The sequence below is a fragment of the Pseudochaenichthys georgianus genome, chromosome 1 (genome assembly GCF_902827115.2).
Source record: "Pseudochaenichthys georgianus chromosome 1, fPseGeo1.2, whole genome shotgun sequence".
Taxonomy (NCBI): Eukaryota; Metazoa; Chordata; class Actinopteri; order Perciformes; family Channichthyidae; genus Pseudochaenichthys; species Pseudochaenichthys georgianus.
In genome coordinates, this window is record NC_047503.1 from 46,726,096 (window position 1) to 46,752,821 (window position 26,726).

Here is a 26,726-nt window from a genome sequence, read left to right on the forward strand (position 1 = left end):
TAAAAAAAATAAACTAAAAAAAAAAATGGCCACATTTATTTTGTCGCTTTTATCAATGTTTTGCATCTTCTGTGGTCAATTTTAAGTGACATATTAATAAAAGCAGGTTCTGTGTCAACCAGTACCCGCCTAACTCCAAGAAAATGCAGAGAAGCATTAACATGCTTAACATAACAACAAGAGGCGGTGGTGGCGAAGTCCATAGGGACTTGGCTTGGCAACTGGAAGGTCACCAGTTCAAGTCCCGGCAAGACCAAGTGCTACCGAGGTGTCCCTGAGCAAGGCACCGTTCCCTACACTGCTCCCCGGGCGCTGTTCAAAATGGCAGCCCACTGCTCCTAACACTAGGATGGGTCAAATGCAGAGAACAAATTTCCCCACGGGGATTATAAAGTATATCAAAAATCAAATAAAAAAAAAAAACATATGTAGAAATGATATCCTATATAATCAACTCCAATAAGTTGATTTAGGCGCTAAATGAAAAACGTTTTGAAGTTGTTATTGCCCCGCCTACTAGAGACGCACTAAAACATGATTGGGCGCTTTTGTTGTGTGTTGTCACTTCCGCCTTTAGGAAACACAACGAACCTTAACAGAATTCAGGGCCAATGGAGCAAGACAACCCTCAAATACTTGAAAATGCTCACTCTGAGTTTAAAAACTATAGAACTTCAAATGTGCAGAACCACTGTATACAAAGTTTATCTCTTCCTACTTACAGTCCAGGTACTCTTTGTTCAATTTTTGGCGATGTCTGTAGGCTACTAGTGTTGCAACTTATTCTGCTACCCGTCTAAATCTGTGTCCCCGGTTAAAGCTAACGTCCATCGTGTTCTGTCACTTTCTCATTTCATTACATGTATTGTTTTAGAGACTTTCAACGCTGTCATATTTCCACAGGGATTGTAAAGCCAGTCATTTGGCCACTGCTTACAACAGCGGACAGATAAAGTACCTCGGGGTGGATTTTGGTGAAGCGGTGGAGGCAGGGCCGCCTTAATGCATGGGCTGACCTGGACTGGAGATCGGGGGCCTATCATGAGCCAATAAAAAAATAAGTTATTTCGGATGTTTTTTTTACATTTTAAATAAACAAAGTCTTGGATTTCAGAATATGAAACTTTTATATCCAAAATCACACAAATACATTTGTAAAGCTTGTAAAGGGAAGATGAAAGCTCTCCCCCGCCACTCTGCTGTTCCAAAGCGACTCCTCCGCTGAAATTATTAATGTAAAGCGTATAGTAATCGTAGATAACACGGCAGGGTCCGTTAAAATTAGTTTTTTCGGAAAAGGAAATTGTTTAGGGAAAAGGAGTTTCGAGACAAACAGCTATTACAAAAAATGCCGAAGCTTAAACACTTTTTCTGTTACCAGCTGTATTCACCTTGCAGGGGTAGCTATGTTGCTTTGATCCTGGATCAAGTGTTTAAGTCATGGATTTTTAAAGTTTAACTTCTTCATATGTCTAATATTAAAGTTCACTTGTCATTCAGAAAGTATGACGCTGCGCTGTCAGTGCGCTTCTCCATGTTTGTGATTGGTCGAATGCTCCAAATACCACTCCTTTCATGTGAACGCGCACCTAACTAGATAGGACACGGCTGGCTTGACCGATCCACTTGATAACCCGCTTCGTAGTACAGTTTAGAGAGAGCGCGTATGTTTTGGATTAGGCCAACCGGCTAACTCAAACATATCCAGGTCAGGTTGAACCAGCTTCGTAGTACAGGCCTCTGGTTTGCTTTGGGGGGACAATGCTTCACATGATGCCAGAAAGGAAACTAAATAAAATAGAATTAAAGATATCAGAATGAAGATGAACCTTAAAGTAAACACAAATCACATACAAAATAACCTACACAAGGAACAGAAACAATGAAAATAAAACTATTGCTGCAAAAACATTCAGTTAGAACCTATGAAACCAAGTAGAAATCCCACAGGGACATTTTGATATGTTTTTTGTTAAGCAGAGCATTGATTATTCCTTCTTCTGCACTGACTCAACACTCTTCCAGTTGGAACATATTGTTATGGCCTCATAAATGACAACCCAGTCTCACGGCATTTCGTGTTCACCAACACGATATTTAATCTATTGATTCGTGTTCACCAACACGATTTGCCCCATTTTTTCGTGTTGCACAGCACGATTTTAAAAGCAATGTATTTCTACTGGTAATGTGTTTCGTGCCTGCAGGCTGCAGCACGTCTTTTTCTCCAGTCGGGTCGTGGGAGACCGGAAGCTGTGTGGTTCATAAAAACATGTTCTTACTCAATATAAAGCCACAGTTATTGCTTTTATTTTAAATCCTATAATTTCTGACTTTTGTTGCCGTCTGTGAGGAAAATAAATGGGGCTCAGAGCCTCAGGATACTGAAATCTGTATTTTTTAAATCTTTTTATCCTTCTAATTTGTTATTCTTTTCAAAATAACACACTGTTATTTACTCACCAATAACACACAATTATCCTTGCTTTTATTTATTGGTTTAATTCCATAATCTCTGGCTTTTTTGGCGTCCGTCAGGAACTGAATTTCAAAATAAATATAACCGGAAACAGACTTAGGCATTTCGAGCAATTACCCAAGATCCTCAGCTATGGTTTTAAGCTCGCTGATTGGATGTGTTAGCCGCAATGCATGCTGGGATTTGGTGTTTATATTATATGAAATCCAGAAAACATTTTAAAAGAATAAAATAATACTTAATTCCGAGTGATCTTGCTTTTCTCTTTGAAAGTCATCACATAACGGCATTGTAATACACGGTTCGGCTGCATTACATATTACAGATCTGCCGTAGTTCTTTATTTAGAGAGCCCTGATGAGAAGACCTTTGGAAAAACTGGAAGAAATGCCGCAAATATATTAATAGGAGGAGGTGCAAAACAGAAAAACGGATTAACCTTTATTTAAACATTAAATAACAGATGAAGGTCTTCTTTTAAATAAGAAAAACACTTTGGGGGTATCTATCTACAGATAAATATTAAGCCTGACAAAGTACTTAACGTCTAATATATTGCTTTCCTGCAATGTTAACTATGTTGAAGCACTTATTTGAACTGATATTATCAACACATCCTCACTCCCAGGTCGGCCTATATTGACGTTATGTCAAGTCCCCTGCCGGCTTTTTCCAACGCAAGGGGGGGGGCCTTAGCGTCCATTTTCAACGCAAGGGGGGGGGCCTTAGCGTCCATTTTCAACGCAAGGGGGGGGGGCCTTAGCGTCCATTTTCAGCTTTCCGGGATGTCCATGTGCTTCTATGGACGCTCATGGAAGCAAGGCATTCGTTTGTGTCGACTGCCCTTAAAGGCAATGTGAGCGTCCATTCTCATTGGATAGCGGAGAATTGTACACCCGGAAGTAAATATTCCCCTTACTGACGATTGATTTTACAGTGATATCTGCACTACTCATCGACTAAAAAACACCAGATTATCCTTGTTAATTACACAACATTGATTGGTTTAAATTGTGTGCAATGCTTTTGTATTTTTCCCCTTCGATTCGGAGAAACAAATCTTTTTTCGGAGTAAAGGGTGGCAGAAGAGACTACACTACCCAGAATCCCCAGCTATCATTTCTCCCTGCAGAAAAAGAAAACATGGCCGAACTTCGTTTTATTCTGGGTGTAAAATGCCTATTTTAAAGTTAGTTTGGCCATTAAAATGCGTTTTGATGTCATTTGATGCGAGAAATATGAGTTGTTATTTCAGATTATGTGTGCAGTGGATGTACATGATCTTTAGTTTGCTAGTTATTACGAAGATTACTTCAGGAAACTGCGTCCAACGTTTTCATTGTTACCAAGGTGGTTGCTAGGGACGCTGCTATCGATATTATTTATGTTATGTTGTGTAACTGTTTAATGGTGTTATCTGTATTGCTACCCCCTTCCCCGTCAATGTATAGTGTTGGTCCACAGCGCAAACATATTAGTTTAACAAAATCCGCATCTAAAGATACGTTATTTCCCCTTGTGCAATTCCAGTCTCACATCTCACAGCACATCGTCATTAACAAATACCGGAAACAGACCGAAAACATTTAAAAAAAAAAAAAATAATACCTTATTCCGAGTGTGCTTGCTTTTCTCTTTGAAAGTCATCACATAACGGCATTGTAGTACACGGTTCGGCTGCATTAAATATTACATATCTGCCGTAGTTCTGTATTTATAGCCCTGATGAGAAGACAAACATGAGGAACTGAAAACGTGACGTGGATCATAAATATATCAGCCATTAAACAACATCTTACATTTCTTTTCACACAATGCGTCTCCTTGCAGTATCAACACTAATTCGGCTCACTTTTATATTTGATCCAATTGGTAGATAGGCTGTATTTACACCATAAAGGTGCACAGATGATATAAAGAGACACCTGGTGGTTAAAGCATGTTATTGAATTTCATTATTTTTATTATTAGATATTAATAGGATCCCTATAAAGTATATTCATTACTCGTTATTCTCTACTAATAGTTAATTAAAGACTGTATATAATGACTATTTTGCACATCCCGTTCAAGATTTCAAGATGTTCTAAGGTTTATTGACATATCATATAGGCCTAACACAACTATGGTGTAGTTCTGCATTGAATGAAAAACTTGGGTCGCAGGTTCCTCAACAGTGCATTACAAGACATCTATCAATATGTGTGCATACCTCCAGCAATGTTAACTATGTTGAAGCACTTATTTTAACTGATATTATACATAATGTATTATACTCTTATGATGTATGCAGATATTTCATCTCCGGCCTTGTCAGGTATTGAACAATCAATAAATAAAGAACACAGAATTGTTAAATATAAAACACAGAATTTGTGTGATTATACTAAATGATTTTCAAATAAACACCACTGCATATTTAACTGTTACACATGCTGATGTAACGCAAATGTTCCAACTTGGGATCAATAAAGTATATCTTATCTTAAGCTGATCGATGGCTACTGCCATATTTGCAAAATGTGCCTCTGAACCTTGACAAGTGCATGTTTCAGGCTTATCAATTAATGTAATGTAATGTAATGTTATCAATTAACAACAGGAGGGGTCACAAACATAAGTCCAGCTGTTAAATAAAGCTCTTCTGACCTTAGCTGGCGTGTGGGTATATATATTAATACTGCCCATTATGGGCTTTGCAGAGCGAAGAAGCACCGACTCAACACGCCAAAGGCAGATCTCCTCTGGGGCAATTATTCTGTCTAACCTTTGAATATTTTCTAAAAGTGTTTACATTTTGTCATTTGCACCTTATGTCATTTTGTTCATGGTTTTGTTTGGGACCAGGGGAACAGTTTTATCAATGAATGTACTGTACTGCCTTTTATATTGATGGATGACAATAACGACTCGTGTATTTAAAAAAAAAAATAAACAAATTAAAAAAAAAATAGCCACATTTATTTATATAGTCGTTTTTATCAATGTGTTGCATCTTCTGTAGTACATTTTAAGTGACATATTAATAAAAGCAGGTTCTGTGTCAACCAGTACCCTAATAACTGCAAGCAAATGCAGAGAAGCATCAACATATGTAGAAATGATATCCTATATAATCAACTCCAAATGATAAGTTGATTTAGGCGCTAAATGAAAGACGTTTTGAAGTTGTTATTGCCCCGCCTACTAGAGACGCACTAAAACATGATTGGGCGCTTTTGTTGTGTGTTGTCAATTCCGCCTTTAGGAAACACAACGAACCTTAACAGAATTCAGGGCCAATGGAGCAAGACAACCCTCAAATACTTGAAAATGCTCACTCTGAGTTTAAAAACTATAGAACTTCAAATGTGCAGAACCACTGTATACAAAGTTTATCTCTTCCTACTTACAGTCCAGGTACTCTTTGTTCAATTGTTGTCGATGTCTGTAGGCTACTAGTGTTGCAACTTATTCTGCTACCCGTCAACATCTGTGTCCCCGGTTAAAGCTAACGTCCATCGTGTTCTGTCACTTTGTCATTTCATTACATGTATTCAAAGCTGTCATATTTCCACAGGGATTGTAAAGCCAGTCATTTGGCCACTGCGTACAACAACCGCGGAGAGATAAAGTACCTCAGGGGGGATTTTGGTGGAGGCAGGGCCGCCTTAATGCACGGGCTGACCTGGACTGAAGCCCAGGGGCCTACGGAGATCGGGGGCCTATCATGAGTGTCATGGCTTAGCTCTCAGCCACAACAAACACGCGACAAACGAGGGCGTGAATAGAAAATAGTTTATTTGGCTGCTGAAGGACACAAACAGGCAAAACAAGAGGTCAGCTGGTCGTGGCTGCCCTTCCTCCTGCCAGAGAGAGAGTGAGCGAGATCCGGTCCAGTCCTTTATCCGGCTAGCGAGATCCGCCAGGTGTCCTCAATTCCCGTGAGCACACACAGAGGGAGAGTCATTAAAGGGCCACACACACACCCACCACCAGAGATAGTGAGGCAGGGGTCGTCACATGAGCCAATCAAAACAAGTTTTATTTCGGATGTTTTTTTTTTACATTTTAAATAAACAAAGTCTTGGCTTTCAGAATATGAAACTTTTATTTCCAAAATCACACGATAAATACATTTTTTAAGCTTGTAAAGGGAAGATGACAGCTCTCCCCTGCCACTCTGCTGTTCCAAAGCGCCGCCTCCGCTGAAATTATTAATGCAAAGCGTATAGTAATCATAGATAACACGACAGGGTACGTTAAAGTTTGTTTTCATCTGTTTTCAAATAAAGTCTTGGCTTTCAGAATATTTAACTTGTTTCGGCAAATTCAGATGATAAATACAACTTGTAGCTTGTGACGGCATAATTACAAGCGGAAAACGGAGTAACTTGACGTCAGAATGAGAATATGTTTCACATGTGACTTATTCCAATTGCGAGTGATTGAGTAACAGATGAAGGTTGTTTAGGAGAAAAAGTTTGAGAAGAAAAGAAAAAGTTTGAGAGTGGCGCTCGGAAAAGGAAATTGTTGAGGGAAAAGGAGTTTCGAGACAAGCAGCTATTACAAAAAATGCGCAAGCTTACAGGTTATTGTAAACCTGTAGGCCAGGATGAGGAGGAAGGACAGATTAGTTCTGTACCGAGCACCAGCGGTGCCGGCCTCGGAGCCAAGTAGGCCGTCTGGTTCTGATAGCGTTGGAGTAGCGGGAGAGGAAAAACAGACAGGAGGGACATTATCTGTTGGAGGAGATGGAGAGGATGACCAAGACTTGCTACGTGAAGGGGAGCCATCGGCAAACCTTACAAATACATGAGGGAGGCCCGATACGTCACTCATCTGGAGGAGAGGACCAGGCGTGCGTAGAGCAGAGTGGAGAAGTGCGATCACAGAGCCTGCCGAGGCTATAAATGACTTTGATTTGTTGTTTAAATAGGGGGCCTACAAAAACTATCAGCCCCAGGGCCTGATGGCAGGTTAAGGCTGGCAGCAACGTATTGACAAAATAACTATAAACTAGAAATTAGTTCATTTTTGAAACCATGAACTTTAGTTCATAATTTTGAATTATGAACTATGAACTGAACTAGTTCATTTTAAAATGTGTGAACTGTGAATTGAACTAGTTCATGTAGAAAGTGAACTTTCCAAACACTGGTGTACAGACATGCAGTTCGGCCCCAGAGCAAAATAAAAATAAGCTGAGGTGCTACATGGATAGCCAGTGCAGGGGCCTTCCACGTGGAAAAAGAACCCGAGACGGACGAACTTTCCCCGCACCAGATGCACCAGAGGGCGTAATGTCCAGTGTAAATGTTACCTTAAACAGACAGAGTGGTTCCAGGATAACCCGCGTATGCCTCGTTGTTTGTTTTGATATTGAACATGTACTCAGCTGAGTCGCTCTCTCTCAGGTTTCTGATTCTTAGAGTGCAGATGTTGTTTTCACAGAGATCCTCTACACAACCTGCATACAGTCTGTGGTCAGATCTACAGGTTGACCATCATTCTGTTTAGTAAACCAGTATGTTTTTCCTACTGTGTTAACAACACATGTATATGGGTATGTGTAGCTGGAGTTTATCTCCACTGTTGATCCGTTCACTGCACAGATCTTAGTAGAATAGCAAGTCACTGCCCAGCCACCCTGACCCTGAACCACTGAAACACAGAACACACCAGAAACTATAATAAGACCATAACAATAAGTTAATGAGAAAAAGTGGATCATACTACTAATATTATTTAGAGCAGGGGTTCTCAACGTTTTGATGAGTGAGGGCCAATTTAGGTACCCAATATTGGATTGAGGGCCGCCCAACAAAAAACGTAACACAAAATAATTCCAAAACAAATCCTTTCTTTATTGTACTAACCAATTATACATACAGTATACATTAAGAACTTGCAGAGGACACAAAGTTGGGTTATCTACAGACAGTGACTAGCTAAAATCGCTAGCTAACTCCCGTTTCTGATTCTGATAATTTACAACAGATTTTCCGCTTAACCGCAACTCACGAGCAAACTTTCCACAAGCTGTCATTCATAATTTAGGAATGACAACCCAGGGGGCGCAGTTTTACCATTCTTAAATTCCATTCTAATTCTTACTAGATACGAACCATGGAGGATTAAAATATAACGCATGCATTTCAGCGTGTCACATTAACTATCGCGGGCCGCCAGAAACATTTCCGAGGGCCGCACTTTGAGAACTCCTGATTTAGAGGAATTGTACCGAGGTCAAGCTTCAAGTTCCCCAATTGTCGGAGGTCTACATGTCTCTGATGAATCCTTAACATACATAAATGAGTAGGGACAGTATTGATAATAAGAGTGTGTGCTTGTCAGTTTCCTCTCTGTTCCCTCTGCGGTCAGGTTGCTGCTGAGCTAAGTGTGAACAATACAAATAAAGGCAGAACCCTGAGGTGTGAGCAGTCTCTGAGTGATAAACAGTCAGATAAGATCAAAGCTGAGCATTCCAAGAGAAGGAACTGGCAGGGTTTGGTGAAGATCAATAAGAGAAGATTATATCTTCAAAACGAGCTGGCTAGTTTTAAGAATAAACAGTGCAACATGTTTTCACAGGGTGAGGAGTGACCAGTGGGAATAAACAATATACTCAACAGCATGAGGAATATATTTGAGGTTACTTCATGCAACAAACAAGCACAATATGTGTTTATCATAATTGATAAATGTTGATTATTTCTTACTTCTGGGTGTTTAGATTTGGTCTGTATTACTTTGAAGACATTTTACAGTTACAATTATTAACTGCCTAATTATTAACCTAATTAATAAAATTATTTCATTAGTGCTTATATGAGGTTTTACATTTCAATTGTCAATATTTCAGAAATCCATGTGTAAAATCAGACGACAAACAACCTGCAGCCCAAACTGAAGCTTAGCCACAAGTATGTCCGCAAGGGAAGAGCAGGACAGTGGCTGTGCTGTGGCCACACACTTCACTCACTCACACACTTCACTCACTCACACACTTCACTCACTCCCATACTTCACTCACTCACTTCACTCACACACTTCACTCACTCACACACTTCACTCACACACTTCACTCACTCACACACTTCACTCACTCACACACTTCACTCACACACTTCACTCACTCACACACTTCACTCACTCACACACTTCACTCACTCACACACTTCATTCACACACTTCACTCACACACACACACACACACACACACACACACACACACACACACACACACACTTCACTCACTCACGCACACACTTCACTCACTCACACACTTCACTCACTCACACACTTCTCTCACTCACACACTTCATTCACTCACACACTTCTCTCACACACTTCTCTCACTCACACACTTCATTCACTCACACACTTCTCTCACACACTTCTCTCACTCACACACTTCATTCACTCACACACTTCTCTCACACACTTCTCTCACTCAGTGTGACAGTCTGCGTTCACTGTGTTCACCTTCTAATGTATCCTGACAAACACTGCACTTTCATCACTGGAGCTCAATTTGTTTTTACTGTTTCCACTGTTTTTACAATCAAACAAATGCACTTTGATATTTTAACATCAACATTTATTGCATTAGATATGCGCGGTTAACATTTCAAACAGATAATTATATTTATACCAATCAAACCAAATCAATACAGAAGAGAAAAAGAAACATGCTTGCAGAGCCAAACAGAACAGGAATTAACAGCAAAGTGAGATACACAATTATAATGAGCTCTGATGATAAAAACCTTAAAACTACAAAAACATAATATCACATAACATGTTGATAATGGAGCTGGTTAATAAAACGTGATGGCCAACAAAGCATGTGTGTTAAAATACTGTACACAAAGATAGTTATATACCCACCAGTTCTATTAAATGGTTTTCTATTGGTGAAACATACATCTCTTTACTAAAAGCTAGTGGCAGCCGTATGAAACTGCACCAAGATCAGCTAATGCATATTCCACTCCAATACCCAATGTGCTTTCCAATAACAAAAGGTTTTATCGGGTGGGTTTTAATCCATTCATCCATCATGTTCAATGTGTTACTTTTAGCAGAATAACTTTTATTTTACCTTTTGAAAGATATGAATATGTGACATTTTAAAGGTCACCTAATATGCAAAATTCACTTTTTCATTTATTTTCTACATCAACATGTGTCCCCTCTTCTTCATGTCCCTTCTACATCAACATGTGTCCCCTCTTCTTCATGTCTCTTCTTCATCAACATGTGTCCCCTCTTCTTCATATCTCTTCTACATCAACATGTGTCCCCTCTGTGGAAAGATACTCTGAAAGTTTAAGGAAAAAAGATTCTCTCTCTTTTTGTCCTGATCCATTTCTATAAAAACCTGTCTGAAAATGAGCTGATCAGATTTTGGCCACTTTATGATGTCATAATGATGTGTTGTCTTGTGTAACCATTAGCCAATCAGAAACCAAGGTAACCCCGCCCCCTTATCACCTGAATCTCCTCCTAGAGCACCATTGAGTTCTTTGTAACCAAATCTCTCTCAGAGGGGCGTGGGGAGGGGCTCCTTATTTTCATCTAAAGTAACAGACAGAGAATCAGCACTTTGGAAACAGGGCTGAAACAGAGGGGATTATGGGTAATGCTGCAATGATCTGTTTGGTGTTTCAGCCAATCAGAGACAGGTTCTGTATAGATCTGAGAACTATAATATATTGATGAAAAACAGTATAATAGGGGACCTTTAAGGCATTTAATCCAATAGTAGTTGGGACATTTCTGACATAAGGTCAAGTAAGCCTCAACATCATTTTGATTTATCCTTTGGATGATAAATGTTATATGAAGTAATTAAATGTTATATGAAGTAATTAGAGAAATGTAAAAAGGTAATTGTCTTTTATCATTAAAATCTAATGCTAATATCTAGAATTTCCCAATAAAAAAATGCTGGCAGTGGGAAGCCAGTTAGGGATCACATCCTTTGTTGTACCGAAAGCTACTACTTTTTTATTGGGAAAAAGTAATGCTAACCAAGTTAAATTCAAATGTTGATGCATTGAATACATTTGCTACTACAGATGTCCAACTAAGAGTAAAAAAAGCTAAGCCGAACTCTTTTGAATTAATACATGTTATGTGTTTTTAAGATACATAATTGTCTCATGGCACATTTTTGGAGAGGCCCATCCTGTGAAATATATTTTAAAGATCAATATTAACCTGCGTAATTTACTCATTGTCATAAAACAGAAGTATCAGACTTCAATGCACAGCCTGCTGTGTTCAGTGGGCTTTGGTGATCACACTGTACAATTCAGCTGGGTCCTCTGGTCTGGTCCTGAGAAATACATGATAATATCTCTCAGTGACAATAGGCATACAAAAGCAATTCATATATTTCAAAGTAATATCATTGTAATCTTGTAATGAGGGTAATGTTCCCGTGTGAGGATCTGCTCACCCAACCCAGTCTCACAAAAAAACGTGTAATAACTACGTTGGTCCACAACGTAGGACGTAGTATTTAAACGATAACGCCTCTGAAATTGTAAGATCCCTACGTTTTTTTTCACCATGCATTCCAATGGCTGGCGTCTATGTCACGTGATCTTCACATTTCTCCCTGCAGAAAAAAAAACATGGCCGAACTTCGTTTTATTCTCGGTGTAAAATGCCTATTTTAAGGTTAGTTTGGCCATTAAAATGCCCTTTGATGTCATTTGATGCGAGAAATATGAGTTGTTATTTCAGATTATGTGTGCAGTGGATGTACATGATCTTTAGTTTGCTAGTTATTATGAAGATTACTTCAGGAAATCGCGACGTTTTCATTGTTACCAAGGTGGTTGCTAGGGACGCTGCTATCGATATTATTTCTGTTATGTTGTGTAACTGTTTAATGGTGTTATCTTTATTGCTACCCCCTTCCCCGTCAAAGTATAGTGTTGGTCCACAGCGCAAACGTATTAGTTTAACAAAATCCGCATCTAAAATGGTGCAGAAACGTTATTTTCCCCTGTACAATTCCAGTCTCACATCTCACAGCACATCGTCATTAACAAATACCGGAAACAGACCGAAAACACTTTATTCCGAGTGTACTTGCTTTTCTCTTTGAAAGTCATCACATAACGGCATTGTAATACACGGTTCGGCTGCATTAAATGTTACATATCTGCCGTAGTTCTGTATTTATAGAGCCCTGATGAGAAGACCTCTAGACAAACATGAGGAACTGCCGCCAACACTGGAAACGTGACGTGGATCATAAATATATCAACAATTAAACAACATCTTACATTTATTTTCACACAATGCGTCTCCTTGCAGTATCAACACTAATTCGGCGGACTTTTATATTTGATCCAATTGGTAGATAGGCTGTATTTACACCATAAAGGTGCACAGCTGATATAAAGGGACACCTGGTGGTTAAAGCATGTTATTGAATTTCATTATTTTTATTATTAGATATTAATAGAATCCCTATAAAGTATGTTCATTACTCGTTATTCTCTACTAATAGTTAAGTAAAGTCTGTATATAATGACTATTTTGCACATCCCTTTCAATATTTCAAGATTTTCTAAGGTTTATTGACATATCATATAGGCCTATGGTGTAGTTATGCATTGAATGAAAAACTTGGATCGCAGGTTCCTCAGTGCATTACAAGACATCTATCAATATTTGTGCATACCTCCAGCAATGTTAACTATGTTGAAGCACTTATTTGAACTGATATTATACATATGTATTATACTCTTATAAGATGTATGTAGATAGTATAAGAAATGTGCAGAATATGACAATTTAATGGTGGAGGTACACATATTGAAAGATGTCTTGTGATTCACTGTTGAGGAACCTGTGACCAAAGTTTTTCATCTCCGACCTTGTCAGGTATTGAACAATCAATAAATAAAGAACACAGAATTGTTGAATATAAAACACAGAATGTGTGTGATTATACTAAATGATTTACAAATAAACACCACTGCATATTTACAACTGTTACACATGCTGATGTAACGCAAATGTTTCCAACTTGGGATCAATAAAGTATATCTTATCTTAAGATGATCGATGGCTACTGCCATATTTGCACAATGTGCCTCTGAACCTTGACAAGTGCATGTTTCAGGCTCATCAATGAACAACAGGAGGGGTCACAATTAATGTAATGTTATCATGCAACAGGGGTCACAAACATAAGACCAGCTGTTAAATAAAGCTCTTCTGACCTTAGCTGGCATGTGGGTATATATATTAATGCTGCCCATTATGGGCACAAGCAATTTTCACCCATTTATTAATTATATGTTTTACATTTGAGTGTTTCCTATCCCCTAAACCTCCAGGGATGTACACAGTTTAATACTGGCAACTTCTTATTATGGGAAATATGAAAACGTCTTTTAAAACTACAACTCCCAGTAGAGATGTTGCGAAACACACAATAGCCAGCATGTGTAGTTCTGGGGACGCGGTGGACCCGTTCAAATCCAGTTTTGGACAGTCTGCCGTGGTTCCATCCCATTTCAAGTGCTGTTCGAGGCTCTGCACACTCTCCAATCACAGAGCTTGAGGACTATCACGGGGTTTGTCAAGCGAAGCGGAGAGAATACTTACTTCCGGGTGTAATATTCTGTAAAGCAAATGAGCTGCTCCGACCCTCGGTCCTGACGGACTCCAACTTGTGTTTATTAATCAAACAAATAAATAAACACAAGGATAATTATGTGTTATTGTTGAGTAAATGGAGAATTGCACAGGGGAAAATAAAGTATCTATTGTGGTGATTGACATTATTCACCCACGGATCTATGGGTTAGGGTATTGTTCTGCACGGACATTTTAGTGAGCCGGACTTCCTGTCTCCGCCGGTCTTCGCTTCCGGGGCATGAAGTTGTTTACATGTGTTTTGAGATGCTAAATAAAAGTCTAGCTTGTACCTTTGATACCCCGCCTCCGACTCCCATCTCTCGGCACCACACTATGCCACAATTTTAGATGCGGATTTTATTAAACTAATACGTTTGCGCTGTGGACCAACACTATACATTGACCGGGAAGGGGGTAGCAATAAAGATAACACCATTTTACCAAACATAACAAAAATAATATCGATAGCAGCCTCCCTAGCAACCACCTTGGTAACAATGAAAACGTTTGTATAGACACCATTTCTTGAAGTAATCTTCATAATAACTAGCAAACTAAAGATCATGTACATCCACTGTACACATAATCTGAAATAACAACTCATATTTTTCGCATCAAATGACATCAAAGGGCATTTTAATCGCCAAACTAACCTTAAAATAGGCATTTTCCACCGAGAATAAAACGAATGTCGGCCATGTTTTTTTTTTCTGCAGGGAGAAATGTGAAGATCACGTGACATAGACGACAGCCATTGGAATGAATGGTGACAAAAAACGTAGGCATTTTACAATTTCAGAGGCGTTATCGTAGAAATACTACGTCCTACGTTGTGGACCAATGTAATTATTACACGTTTTTTTATGAGACTGGGTTGGCTCACCTCGGGGCAGCACTGCTGAACTTGATGGCAGCGTACTCCGGGACTCACTGTGGCTCCGTGTGTCCGAGTTGTTGAGCTGCTCTCATGTTGAAGGAAAGAGGATTCGCTCGGTTGTTGGAAAAGTGGACGGTGGCATACTAGAAAATAAAAAAAATAATACTTTTTATTTGGAGGTGCCTTGTAGGACACCCAAGGACACCTTTCAATGGATACAACAAATTATCGAAAAAGAAAAACAACAAATCCTGAACCAAACATAAGGGGGACAGGGTCAGTAGCATCACAGCATAAAGAATGGTTGGTGTGAAGTGGGGATGGTTAGATAATCAACTGAGGATGAGTGGAAGGAGCAAGAGGGGGTATACTCATGTGAAAGAGGTCAGTGAGATGGTTGGTGGGGAGGTTGTGGAGGGCTTTGGAGGTGAGAAGAAGGTTGTATTAGTCAATGTTGGTATTGAAGAGGGAGCCAGTGTAGCTGCTTGAGAAGGGGAATGATGTGGTCAGAGGATTCTGTGCGGGTAATTATCCCAGTTCTGAAGGATTTGGAGCTTGTGGAAGAGATTAGTGGACAGACCGGAGAGGGAACCCTTGCAATAGTCAATACAGGATGTGACAAATGCATGGATTAAGACTTCATCTAGAGAGGGATGGAGGGAGTCTGGAAATGTTGCGTAGGTGGAAGAATTCAGTTTGGGTGATGTTTCTTATGTTAGGTGCATAAGAGAGGGTGGTATGGTGACAACAAGGCTTTTGACTTGACTGGAGAAAGGTACAGAGAAGCAATCAATGATTAGGTTAGGGCAGTGGTTCTTAAACTTTTCTTTCAGGCCCCCCTTTTGGGGAAAAAAAAAATTCGGCCCCCCCTACACAAATAGTCACGTGATGGGCCAAGTTAATATTTATTAAAATACATAAATATGAGCCTGAGCATTCCTTTAAAAAAAAAAAATCACTTTGCTAGACCAGTGATAATAAAAAAATGCTCCATAAGTCTGCGTGCTCAAAAAAATAAATACTTAATACAATTGTGCAATTCCTTTGCTAGAACAATACGTTATAATACTTTGTTATAAACACAGAGACCCAGACGTACTTGTACTGTAGCATATTATTTTCAAATTAATAATTTTTCAAATTAAATACAAATTATGATCTTTTTTTTGTTTTTTCATAACAATGTTTCCTCCTGGTCTCTTGCACCCCCCCCCTGTCATGCCTCTGCGCCCCCCACTTTGAGAAACACTGGGTTAGGAGGAGGGAAGGTTTGTGGCATGGAGAGGTTGGCATAGCAGTGAAAGTGGACATCATGGTGAAGGAGGAAGATGATCAACAAGAGTGGACCCAATACTGACACCTGGAGGATAACTCGTGAAACAGCAGAGCACCCTGACCTGTGATTGCTCGTTTAGACATATTGTTGTCTGACATTGGGATCAGCTGTACATTTGAATGTTATTTGGTTTATAGTTTTTCAAAGGATTGCAGCCAGGACAGAAAACTCAAATGTGGTATGATGGAAGAAATATCCCTGCTTCATCAACATCATGCTGTATGAAAGAAAATATTAAGGATGTTTCAAGACCGTATTAACCTGTTAAGCCTGTTTCTTTTTTTTCACGACACTGTGTCTCAGCATCTTATTATTTAAAAACCTATTCGTGTGTTATACCAGATTAACGAGAATAATCTCAGCTAACTGACGATATGAACCATTTTTACAAAAACAAAACACAAGTCTCACAAGAAGCGTTAGCATTAGCCCTTAGCTAACACAGGCAGATGCTACTTCCGGTGCTAACTAGCAATAACAATTGTTAAAACTTAATATTTTCTGCACAAACTACATATCATCTGAAAGTTGATACTCCACAGATTATTTTGTTATAAGTATCATCACTGTAGGACACACACTCACTGAGCTATCAGCCAGAACAGAGAAGGAAAAAAAAAACAGTTTTCAAAACCATAACAATAATTATGTCTTACCGTTGCTTTTTTGTGATCAAAAGTGATCACGTTGTGATCGTGTTCAAGGGAATAAAAACGCTGCTCAAGGTTAATCCAATGTCTCTTAGTCACTGTAGAATTGTTTCTGATAATCTATCATTACATTCATGGCAGCAGAGTAGATATAAAGTTTCGCAGTCCCGAGCTAATGCTGTCTCACGTGCTGTTTACGCAAACCTCTCTCTACTTGACGTAAGTGTTTAGCGGGACTTACTAACTGTCACTCGATTATATTGGCTCTAACGGTTCAGAAAAGGTGTCAATCACCCAAATCGACCAATGGGTTCCAAAGATATGATCCTGCGTAGTATAAACTACGCCCGCTCCGGCTCCATTACGCATTACGCAGCCAGAAGGGAGAGCTTCACCACCGAGCAGGTGCTAGAGATGGTAGCTGACAATAGCGGGGCTATGATCCTACCAGATGACTCTTCGTCGGATGATGAATATCTCCTCCAGCCAGACCTGGATCCAGACAGTAGTGACTCGGATGTTGAACTTCCACCACGGGAAAGGTATGTAATCTCTCTGTTTTTATATATTACTTATGTGTTTGGTGGAACTGCATCACAGTGTTAGCTTAGCCAACAGGAATGATTAGCCAAAATGCTAAATAGTGTTACTTGTCTTTTTGGAGTTACATTTTCTAAATGAATGGCCAGTAAATGAATATACATGTGTTTACATTTATAGTCCAATATTATCCTATAAGTATAAGCCAGTGAATTAATCTAATCTCTTTGTTTTTCCACATTTGTTAGATGAGGAGTGACCCCAGCAGGACAAAGCCACACACCCAGAAGACTTTCAAGGAGCAGCTTGCTGCAGAATTGTTGGAGTTTGCTGAAGGCCCTGCTGAAGGCCCTGCACCTCCACCACCCCCTCCTCCACCACTCACATGCATGCCCGAGTATTATGGGGAAGATGCCACCAAGGTCAGGAAGAACTGCAGGAGGTGCCTAGATGCTGGACTCAAAAGGGTGAAGACACCTGTGTACTGCAGGAAGTGCCAGGTCCCTCTGTGCTTCACTGTCAAAAAGAACTGTTTCAGGGAGTGGCACAACCTAAATACTGGAATATTCAGGTAGGTATAAAGTTCAGGTAGGTATACCGTTTTGCGAGTGTTTATTTAAAAAAAAAATACTTGTTGTTTTTTAGTGTGATTTTATTGTATAGTGTGTTGGTAAAATATTTGTAGTTTTTACAAACCTACAGTGTGGTTTTATTGTATAGTACGTTGGTAAAATGTTTGTTTTTACATGCCTATAGTGTGTTGGTAAAATGTTTGAAATAAATCTGCCCCAGTTGGAGTCAAATGTTACCTATGTTTCCGTTTTTTTTATTGTGCAAGTACACCTACACACACTGACCTACAGTGTAGTTTTATTGTATAGTGCTTTGGTACAGTTACATACACACCCACAGCTACACTTACACATACACACCTACACATACCCACACACACCTACACTTACACACACCTACACACACTCACACACAAACAAATATTTAAATTTAAATATATATTCTTTTTAAATATTTTGTTTTGGGTGGAATGAATACCTATAGTGATGATTCAATGTAATACAATGATTTTTATAGTCTAGTTCCTGAAAAAGGTCAAATGGCACTGATGGAACCAAATGTGCCCAAATGTGCCCAAAGCTTATTCCGCCTGGACTTTATTTTCATAAACCTCTCTAAAAAGGTCAAATGTCACTTGTTTTGCCTCAATCTTGATACAGGGTACTTATTATATGTTATACTTTGGATTCATAAAGCTTTTAGGCTACCAACCCATCATTCAAGGTTGGTCTTTACTATAAGTAATTGTCAAAAGTTAGACACTTTTATTATTGTTTGTTTGATGGCTCATCTAAACTCTCCTGTCATTTCAGATCCCGCTTTCCTCCAGGCCCTTGTAATCAGCTAATTTCCCTCACCTGGTCTCCTCAGCCCTTCCCCTCACCTGTTACTCATTCCCTCATCACTCCACAGTATTTATACCACCTCATTATCAGTTGTCCTTTGCCAGATTGTCTTGTCGTTTCCGCCAAGCTCTCCAGTGAGTGTTGTGCTCTAGTCCCGAGTTTTGTCCTGCCCAGTTTTCGATTCCTGCCTGCCTGTCTGACGGATTTACTGGTTTTGACCCTGCCTGTCCTTGACCTGAAATAAACTGAACATTACTATATACTGGTTGTATCTGAGTCGTGCTATTGGGTTCTGATCTGTACCTGTGATCGTGACAGTAATGGGTTTTCTTTAGGCGGAGACAGGAATTTACATTTTGTTTGCTATGTTCCATCTGAATTTACTCTGACACAGAACAATCTATATTGATTCTGACACTTCTACATCCAACTCACAGATGTAACCTTGCTTTGATAACAACAATTATTCATATAAACCGTATAAAGAAGTGAAGTTATAGTCATTTGTTCTGGGAATGTCATTTTCGAGCCTGAAACCTGAAAAACAGGCTTGGGGTTTAACAAATAGAACAGATTGTTGGGACTAGATAAACAGTATTTGTTATAAAAATATTCTCACCTCTTCTGTGTGTCTCTCTTCAGGTTCAGCAGAGTCCCTGGAAGCCCTCTTTTTTCTGGTTACAAAAAAAGTGATAAAGTTCTAACAAACAGATTTTCAATGATTTAACAAACAATGATTAAGTTGAACAGATCTGCTAACCTGATCCACAGGAAGACAGAGAGAGATATGACAGCCAGGAGAACAACAGGGATTGTTACAAAAGGTAGTAGCCTCCGTGATCCTGAGAAACAGTGATCAACAGACAGTTAATACAGCAGTGTTTCTCTAATGGGGATACTTTTTAAACCTGAATACTGTTTTTCCTTCCCTTTGAATCTCCTGGTGCTCCCAGAGCAGCTGGATAGCTGACCAGCCCAGTAAGTCTAGGGTTTGTCTCAACACTTTCTCCTGCTCAGTTGTGCCCAGAATGTCCCTAATGTTAATCTTCAACTTAATTCTGAATAAAAATACCTGCATTACTAAGGTCTTATCAGTTTTAGGCACACTGATGGTCAAGGTCTAATTAAAAGGACGGTATCGTCTGCAAACAATGAAATTGGCATCTAATGTCCCAATAAATGGGCACTGTGCAGACCTTGGATTTACCTTACTTTTCTGTTCTTATGTAAGAAAGAAGAACCCTTTATTCAAATTGGGTGTGCTTATCCCTGTTTGTAATCCCTGTTTTTAAATGCCTTTTTAAATAATGTATTTATGCTGTATTTGTTCTTAAATGTATTTTGCTTTTAATCTGTAAAGCACTTTGAATCGCCACGTGCTGAAAAAATATATAAATAAAATTGCCTTGCCTTGAAACACGGGCACAATACAATTAAATGAACCTATTTTAATGTAACAGAAATAAAACTTTCTTACACCCACCACATCAAGAAAGAAAACTGCATCATACAGACTTTTTTCTGCCTCCTATATGACTGAAAACACACAAGCTGATAAGTGTGTGGTAGTAGATTAATGCATAACAATTACCTGCCGCAACACTCAGATGAAAGGTGGAGTTACTACGTCCAAACTTGTTCTGCGCTCCACAGGAATAACTCCCACTGTGTTCAGCTCTGAAGTCAGAGATGGTGAAGATCTGTTCTGAAGCTTTTGGAGAGTCTTCATTCTCCTTGTACCAGGTGTAGCTAGCTGCTGGGTTAGCATCACTGCTACAGGTCAGAGTCACTGAACTGCCCTCCTCTATCTCAGCAGAGGGACTCACTGACACAGAGGGGAGCTTTGGAGCATCTGGAGATTCAGAGATTATAATGTAATTATTGCCATAAATGTTCTTTTAAAAAAAAACATTTTAATAACAGTAAATATTAGTTAAATATAACAATTTTTAACAGTCGTTTCTCGATGATGTCATCATTAGCAATTCTATCAAATGTGATTAGAAGTTACTGCCAGTTCACTTTTCGTTACCCGCTTGTTCCCTGGATCCCATGTAATGTAAAGCAAGCTGAGCTGAAGAAAGTAGTGATGATAAGTAACATCTTCTCTTGAAACAACTAGACAGATTTAAGCTTGTTATCTTTAAATAAACTGTCTTACTCACATTTCACGTCAATAAAGGTGTTTGCAGATGTGCTCCTCCCCAGCTTGTTCTCAGCTTTACAGAAATACTGTCCAGAGTCAGAGGACTGGATGGAGCTGAGGACAAGCTGTTGTTGTGGTTGTTCACGATTTCCATTCTTCTTGTACCAGGTGTATTTAGCTGCTGGGTTAGCATCACTGCGACAGGTCAGAGTCACTGAACTGCCCTCATTTATCTCAGCAGAGGGACTCACTGACACAGAAGGAAGCCTCGGAGCATCTGGAGGAGAAGTGTGAACAGTACATATTAAGAATGTGTTGCTCACTGCATTAGCTCAAAGGTCTCTACATTATTGAACGCTGAATGAAGCTGCATTTCGAGTCATTACAGAGCATTGAACGAGGAACTCATTCCAAAATAACCCTAACTTGAAGGACAGTTGTTGAGTATTTACTAATCACATTTTGTAGAGTACACTGAAAACACTAACACATTGACTTTAATTAAATGTATTATGTCAATACATTAATAAATGTTGCATTAGGTGAGTTGAAAGCAATAATATTTAGTTGAACCTAATATTATTCATTTTAAATATATATTATTGCTTTCAACCAACCTAATACAATTATGTTTAATTTGTTGACATGATACATTTAATTATAGTCAACGTTTCAGTTTTTTCACTGTAGCTAAGGAATATATTTTAGAGAAACAACCGTTAGATATTATGTAAATGAATTAATATGTAACGTTAATAATTGTTCATGGGTATTTCTGAATTCTTATTAGTCATAATAAAGTAATGATTTGTCATTGGTTAAATGCCGTTTAGTGTATCACTTAATCAAGTCACAACTATGAATTGAGTCATGTAATTTAAGGATTTAGAGATAGCCTTGTAAAGTTAATAAAAGTCAATATTAGTTAAATATAACAATATTCAACACTCTTTTCTCAATGATGTCATCATTAGCAACTCTATAAAATATGATTAGAAGTTACTGCCAGTTCACTTTTCGTTACCCGCTTGTTCCCTGGATCCCATGTGATGTAAAGCAAGCTGAGCTGAAGAAAGTAGTGATGATAAGTAACATCTTCTCTTGAAACAACTAGACAGATTTAAGCTTGTTATCTTTAAATAAACTGTCTTACTCACATTTCACGTCCATACGGAAGCTTTGAGATGCAGTCCCCCCCAGCTTGTTCTCAGCTGCACAGAAATACTGTGCAGAGTCAGAGGACTGGATGTAGCGGAAGACAAGCTGTGGTCCATCAATGAAATAAGAAAGGAGTCCATTTCCATTCTTCTTGTACCAGCTGTATTCAGCTGCTGGGTTAGCATCACTGCTACAGGTCAGAGTCACTGAATTGCCCTCCTCTATCCCACCAGAGACTGACACTGACACAGAGGGATGCTTTGGAGCATCTGGGGATACATAAATAAATTATGGGTGTAAATTGCAATCAAGCAACATGTAAATTCAAAGGATAAATAGTGTGTCCATATCCCAAGTATGTTTACATCGTAATGTAGATCCTGGATGTGTAACACGTCTCCTGCTGATGAGCACTGACAGCCAAAAACACGTGTTTATTCATTTGAAACCTGAACATCTTCATCTTGCTAGCAGACTAACTCTAACCCTGCATGAAGACAGTGATGTTAATCACGGTGCACTAAGTGTTCTTGGAGATTAGGATATTACACGTCATATTGAGCTGTACATCTCTCTGTAGGATAAACTGGTTCTTTTGAGTTATAACTGTTTTTTCACCTCCTTAATGTGTATTTCAAAGTGGGCCCACATCATGATTACATTCTGTGGCAGCTGCCGACTGAGCTTTTTAGTGAGAATCCAGTTTTTTCTTCATCTTGCTCCTGTAACTTGGAATAACATGAAGAACAATATAAAGCTAACCTTATTTATGATATATATTTGTGATGTTTCTTGCTGCCTACAGGATTTTCTGATATTGTTGATATTTTGTATTTTTATCTCTGATATGTTGTTAATGCGGTCTCTACCAAAATCTATTTAATCTGTATGTTGTTTACCTGAGAAGCTTTTTGTTTGTATCAATAATACTGCTGCGTCTGCATTACGAATCAGAAGACTATTGTAAGGTTTCTATCTGAGATTGTCAATGTATTGAAATGTCAGTGTGTGTGTGTATGAGTGAACTCACACACTGTAGGAGAAGAGAAGGCTTCATGACCTTCCAGAGCACAAGAGATCATGTCTGTGAGTTGAATCCAGCCTTCATAGGAAGATATTGATGTTGTCGTGAATTTATTTCCGTTATTGAACCAGACGTAGGAAACACCAGCTGGACTGCAGCTGCTGTGACACTTCAGCTCTGCTAAGGGATTAGACTTCTCGTAACTTATTTTGATCACCTGCACCTGGAGAGCTGGATATGAGAAAAAGAAACAATATTATATCACTAGGTCTGAAATGAAACTGATGATAAATGTAACTTTAACACAACAGTCTAAAGTAGGTGAACACATATGATAACTCATCCAACAGTAATTACACAAACTCAACTTCCAGTATTCTCTAATTGTAATGTGTTGGTGTATACATACATCAGTGTGTGTTGATCAGTACCTGTGACAGTCAGAGTGGTTCCAGGTAAATCACTCCTCCATTCAAACCCTGGTGTTTTGAATGTGAAGAGATACTGAGCTGAATCTGAGTCTCTCAGGTCAGAGATCCTCAGAGTGGAGCGTCCTTTCTCTGTTTCAAGGATCTGAACACGTCCTGCATACTGGGAGTCTTCACTAAGGTCCTCAGGTTGAGAGGGATTCTGTCCCTGATGACTACGCTCAGGACTGAACCAGAACTTAGATGTAATACTGTCATTACTGCTGTACGTGCAGGAAATGTCCACTGATGATCCTTTTGGTGCACAGATACTTCCTTCAGTATAAGTCACCGTGTTGCTTTCTCGACCAGTGACACCTGAAAAATGAGAAAACTCATTTTTAAACAATTGTTTTTCCAGAGTTGATGAGAAGTCACATACCCATACAGTTAGCTAAGGCTTCCACTAGATGGTGTTATGTTAGAATAAGGTAGTGAAGTGAACTCACACACTGAAGGGGAGGGAGAGTCCTCAAATCCTTTCAAGGCACAGGAATAGCTGTCTTGAAAACTCAAGTCGACTTGAAGAGAAGATGTTCCTGACAGAGTGCTTCCTCCATTTTTGTACCAGACGTAATCATCATCAGGTAAATCACAACTGCTCTGACACTTCAGGTTTGCTCTGCTAGAATCTTCACGTTCCACCTGCACCGAGAGATCTGTATTTGTGAAGAAGGAACAGGAAAGTTATTTAAGAATAAACTCTCAACATTCATGTATATAAAAACACATCACAATGATATTATTGTTTTCTTAAAGTTGAACGTTTGGAACTGATTGGTGTTACCTGTGAGAGACAAAGTGACTCCAGGTGAACCACTATATTTTCCATCTGGTTGGTTGGTTGTGATCCTGAACTTGTACTCAGCTGAGTCGCTCTCTGTCAGGTTTCTGATTCTCAGAGTGCAGGTGTTGTTTTCACAGCGATCCTCTACACGACCTGCATACTCTGATTCTGTTGTCACATCTACATATTCACCATCTTTCTTTTCAACAAACCAGAATGTTTTCTCAACTGTGTTTACACTGCCTTTCAATGTAGATGGGTATTCGTAGCTGCATCTCATCTCCACTGATGATCCTTTCACTGCACAGATCTCAGTAGAAGAGTAAGTCACTCCCCAGCCATCCTGACCCTGAGCCACTGAAACACAGAGCACATCAGAAACTAGAATCAAAGTTAATCTATAAATTGTTGAGAAATATCCTGATCAGTACTTTCAACAAAGAATGTAAAAATAAATATTTTACAAACTTTACTGGGATAGAGCAGAAAAACACATGTGAATTCCTTCTTAGGCATTTTAAAACCAATGATACTCTTTGACTTTGTTGTTTCTTAATTAAAGCAGGTAGAACAGAAGTCTACGCAAAAAGGGTATGCTCAGTTTTACAGTCAAGGCAAAGGAAGATTGGAAAATGCCTTCATATAAATGAACAGTGAATGATTAGCGATCACATTAATTAGAATAGTGTGTGATTCTCTGTCCAGTTCCCTCTCTGTTCGCTCTGTGGTCAGGTTGCTGCTGAGGTCAGTGTGAACAATAACAATACATGCAGAGCACTGAGGTGTGAGCAGCTTCCGTCTGATATACAGATGAGAAAAAGAAGAATACTGCTTTAAACTCAGAGCGTGGAAATATAACACTGAGGTCATAGAGGAGAGAAGGAACTAGAAGGGTTTGGTGCAGATGTATGGCGACATGAGAGAAGTTGAGACGGTATAAAAGGACTTGTGAGAAAAATATCCCTCAAACACTAAAGATTAATAAAAAACAATATTTTTTTATAATCTTAGAAATAAAACTAAGCAAAGGTTTTCACAGGGTGAGGAGGGAACAATATCCTCAGTTTACAAATGTTCTGGGCACACAGTTACTTTAAGCAAAAGATACAAGCAAATGACGTCGATCAACACAGGAACGATCTTTTTACGAATATCCATTACAAGTAAAAACTTGGTAACATCTAAGTGTTTCATCAAAGCTACATGAAACATATATTTGGAATATTTCTGGAAAGTTTGCATTTCATCCAACCCTGATCCACTTATTCCCACATGTGACCTGATTTAACAAGTCCCACATTTCCCAGAATCCCCTCTGTTCATGTGATGAATGTAAGTGTAGATGTACAGTACCTGACACAGAGAGCAGGAAGACAACTAATCCACTCGCTGCTGCAGTGAAACTCATAGCTGCTCCTCTCATCTCTGTGAGACTATAAAACATGTCAGATTAAATAATGTTCACAGGAGGTTTACAGAATCATTACATCAATAAACTGTTTCTACTCACAGTGAAGGAGGAACGATGTGTTGAAAGATGCCTTTCCTCTGTCGCAATGAGCAGAAGACGGATATCAGGCTGTTAAGAGACTAGATTTACTTCCTCTTTAGATTATTCATATGCATGATGACCCAAACCCCAGTAACACCCACTACTCAGTAAAGTTTGTTTTTTTAACAAACAATACACTTTTCTTAAACTAAATAAACTATGGGTAAAGACCCGTTTTGCTGCCTATACTGACTCCTGAAAAAAGCATTATCCTCCTGGGACCCGAGGAAAAAAAGTGTCTTCCAATTTCAGCCAAAATTAACAGATGGACTATGTAACGTATTATGGTTATAGAGTGATATTAATACAATAATACATTCACCTTTATTTAAAACATAACTAAGTAATTGATCTGAACATTGCTGTTTATTTGGTCAATACAAAACTAGCTTGTTTGTTGGTGAATCTTTCCAGATCTTCAAAGATTTGTAGTCAACGTAGTGGGAAAGTACCTCATTGACTCCAGTCAGCATGGGCTGTAGGGTCATCTTGACTAGTTTTATGGATGTGGTCTCCATCTGACCTGCTCATAGAAACAAAGCTTGCATTCCTGAGGCAATTCTCATTTTTCATGCGTCCACTTCAAATGAAAACAACAATAAGACATACGTGCTTCTCTTGGTCCACAGAGGGCCATGTC

At 39.0% G+C, this 26,726-nt stretch overlaps 1 protein-coding gene across 2 annotated transcripts; it reads right to left on the minus strand.

The window, feature by feature from the left end:
* Positions 1 to 10,039: 10,039 nt before the first annotated feature.
* On the minus strand, positions 10,040 to 26,076 carry LOC117451233 (B-cell receptor CD22-like). Of its 2 annotated transcripts, none has more exons than XM_034089438.2 (13): positions 26,045 to 26,076; positions 25,888 to 25,967; positions 24,535 to 24,891; positions 24,197 to 24,406; positions 23,712 to 24,065; positions 23,287 to 23,511; positions 22,256 to 22,525; positions 21,118 to 21,375; positions 20,544 to 20,804; positions 19,713 to 19,794; positions 19,572 to 19,626; positions 15,063 to 15,151; positions 10,040 to 11,804 (listed from the first exon to the last, which is right to left on the minus strand). In XM_034089438.2, the coding sequence occupies exons 2-13, from the start codon at positions 25,955 to 25,957 to the stop codon at positions 11,750 to 11,752; spliced, it is 2,286 nt and encodes a 761-aa protein (XP_033945329.1). In that variant the 5' UTR covers positions 25,958 to 25,967; positions 26,045 to 26,076; the 3' UTR covers positions 10,040 to 11,749. The 2 variants fall into 2 exon arrangements, with proteins under 2 accessions (XP_033945329.1, XP_033945336.1); XM_034089445.2 differs by having other exon boundaries at positions 15,015 to 15,151.
* Between the last annotated feature and the right edge of the window lie 650 nt (positions 26,077 to 26,726).

Coding starts and splice junctions, on each gene's coding strand:
- LOC117451233 (XM_034089438.2), bottom strand. CDS start 25,957: ATGAGAGGAGCAGCTATGAGTTTCACTGCAGCAGCGAGTGGATTAGTT. Junction 24,066..24,196: donor CTCTCCCTCCCCTTCAGTGT/GTGAGTTCACTT, acceptor CTCATTTTTCAG/GTGTCACTGGTCGAGAAAGC. Junction 11,805..15,062: donor CTCGGACACACGGAGCCACA/GTGAGTCCCGGA, acceptor TGTATTTCTCAG/GACCAGACCAGAGGACCCAG.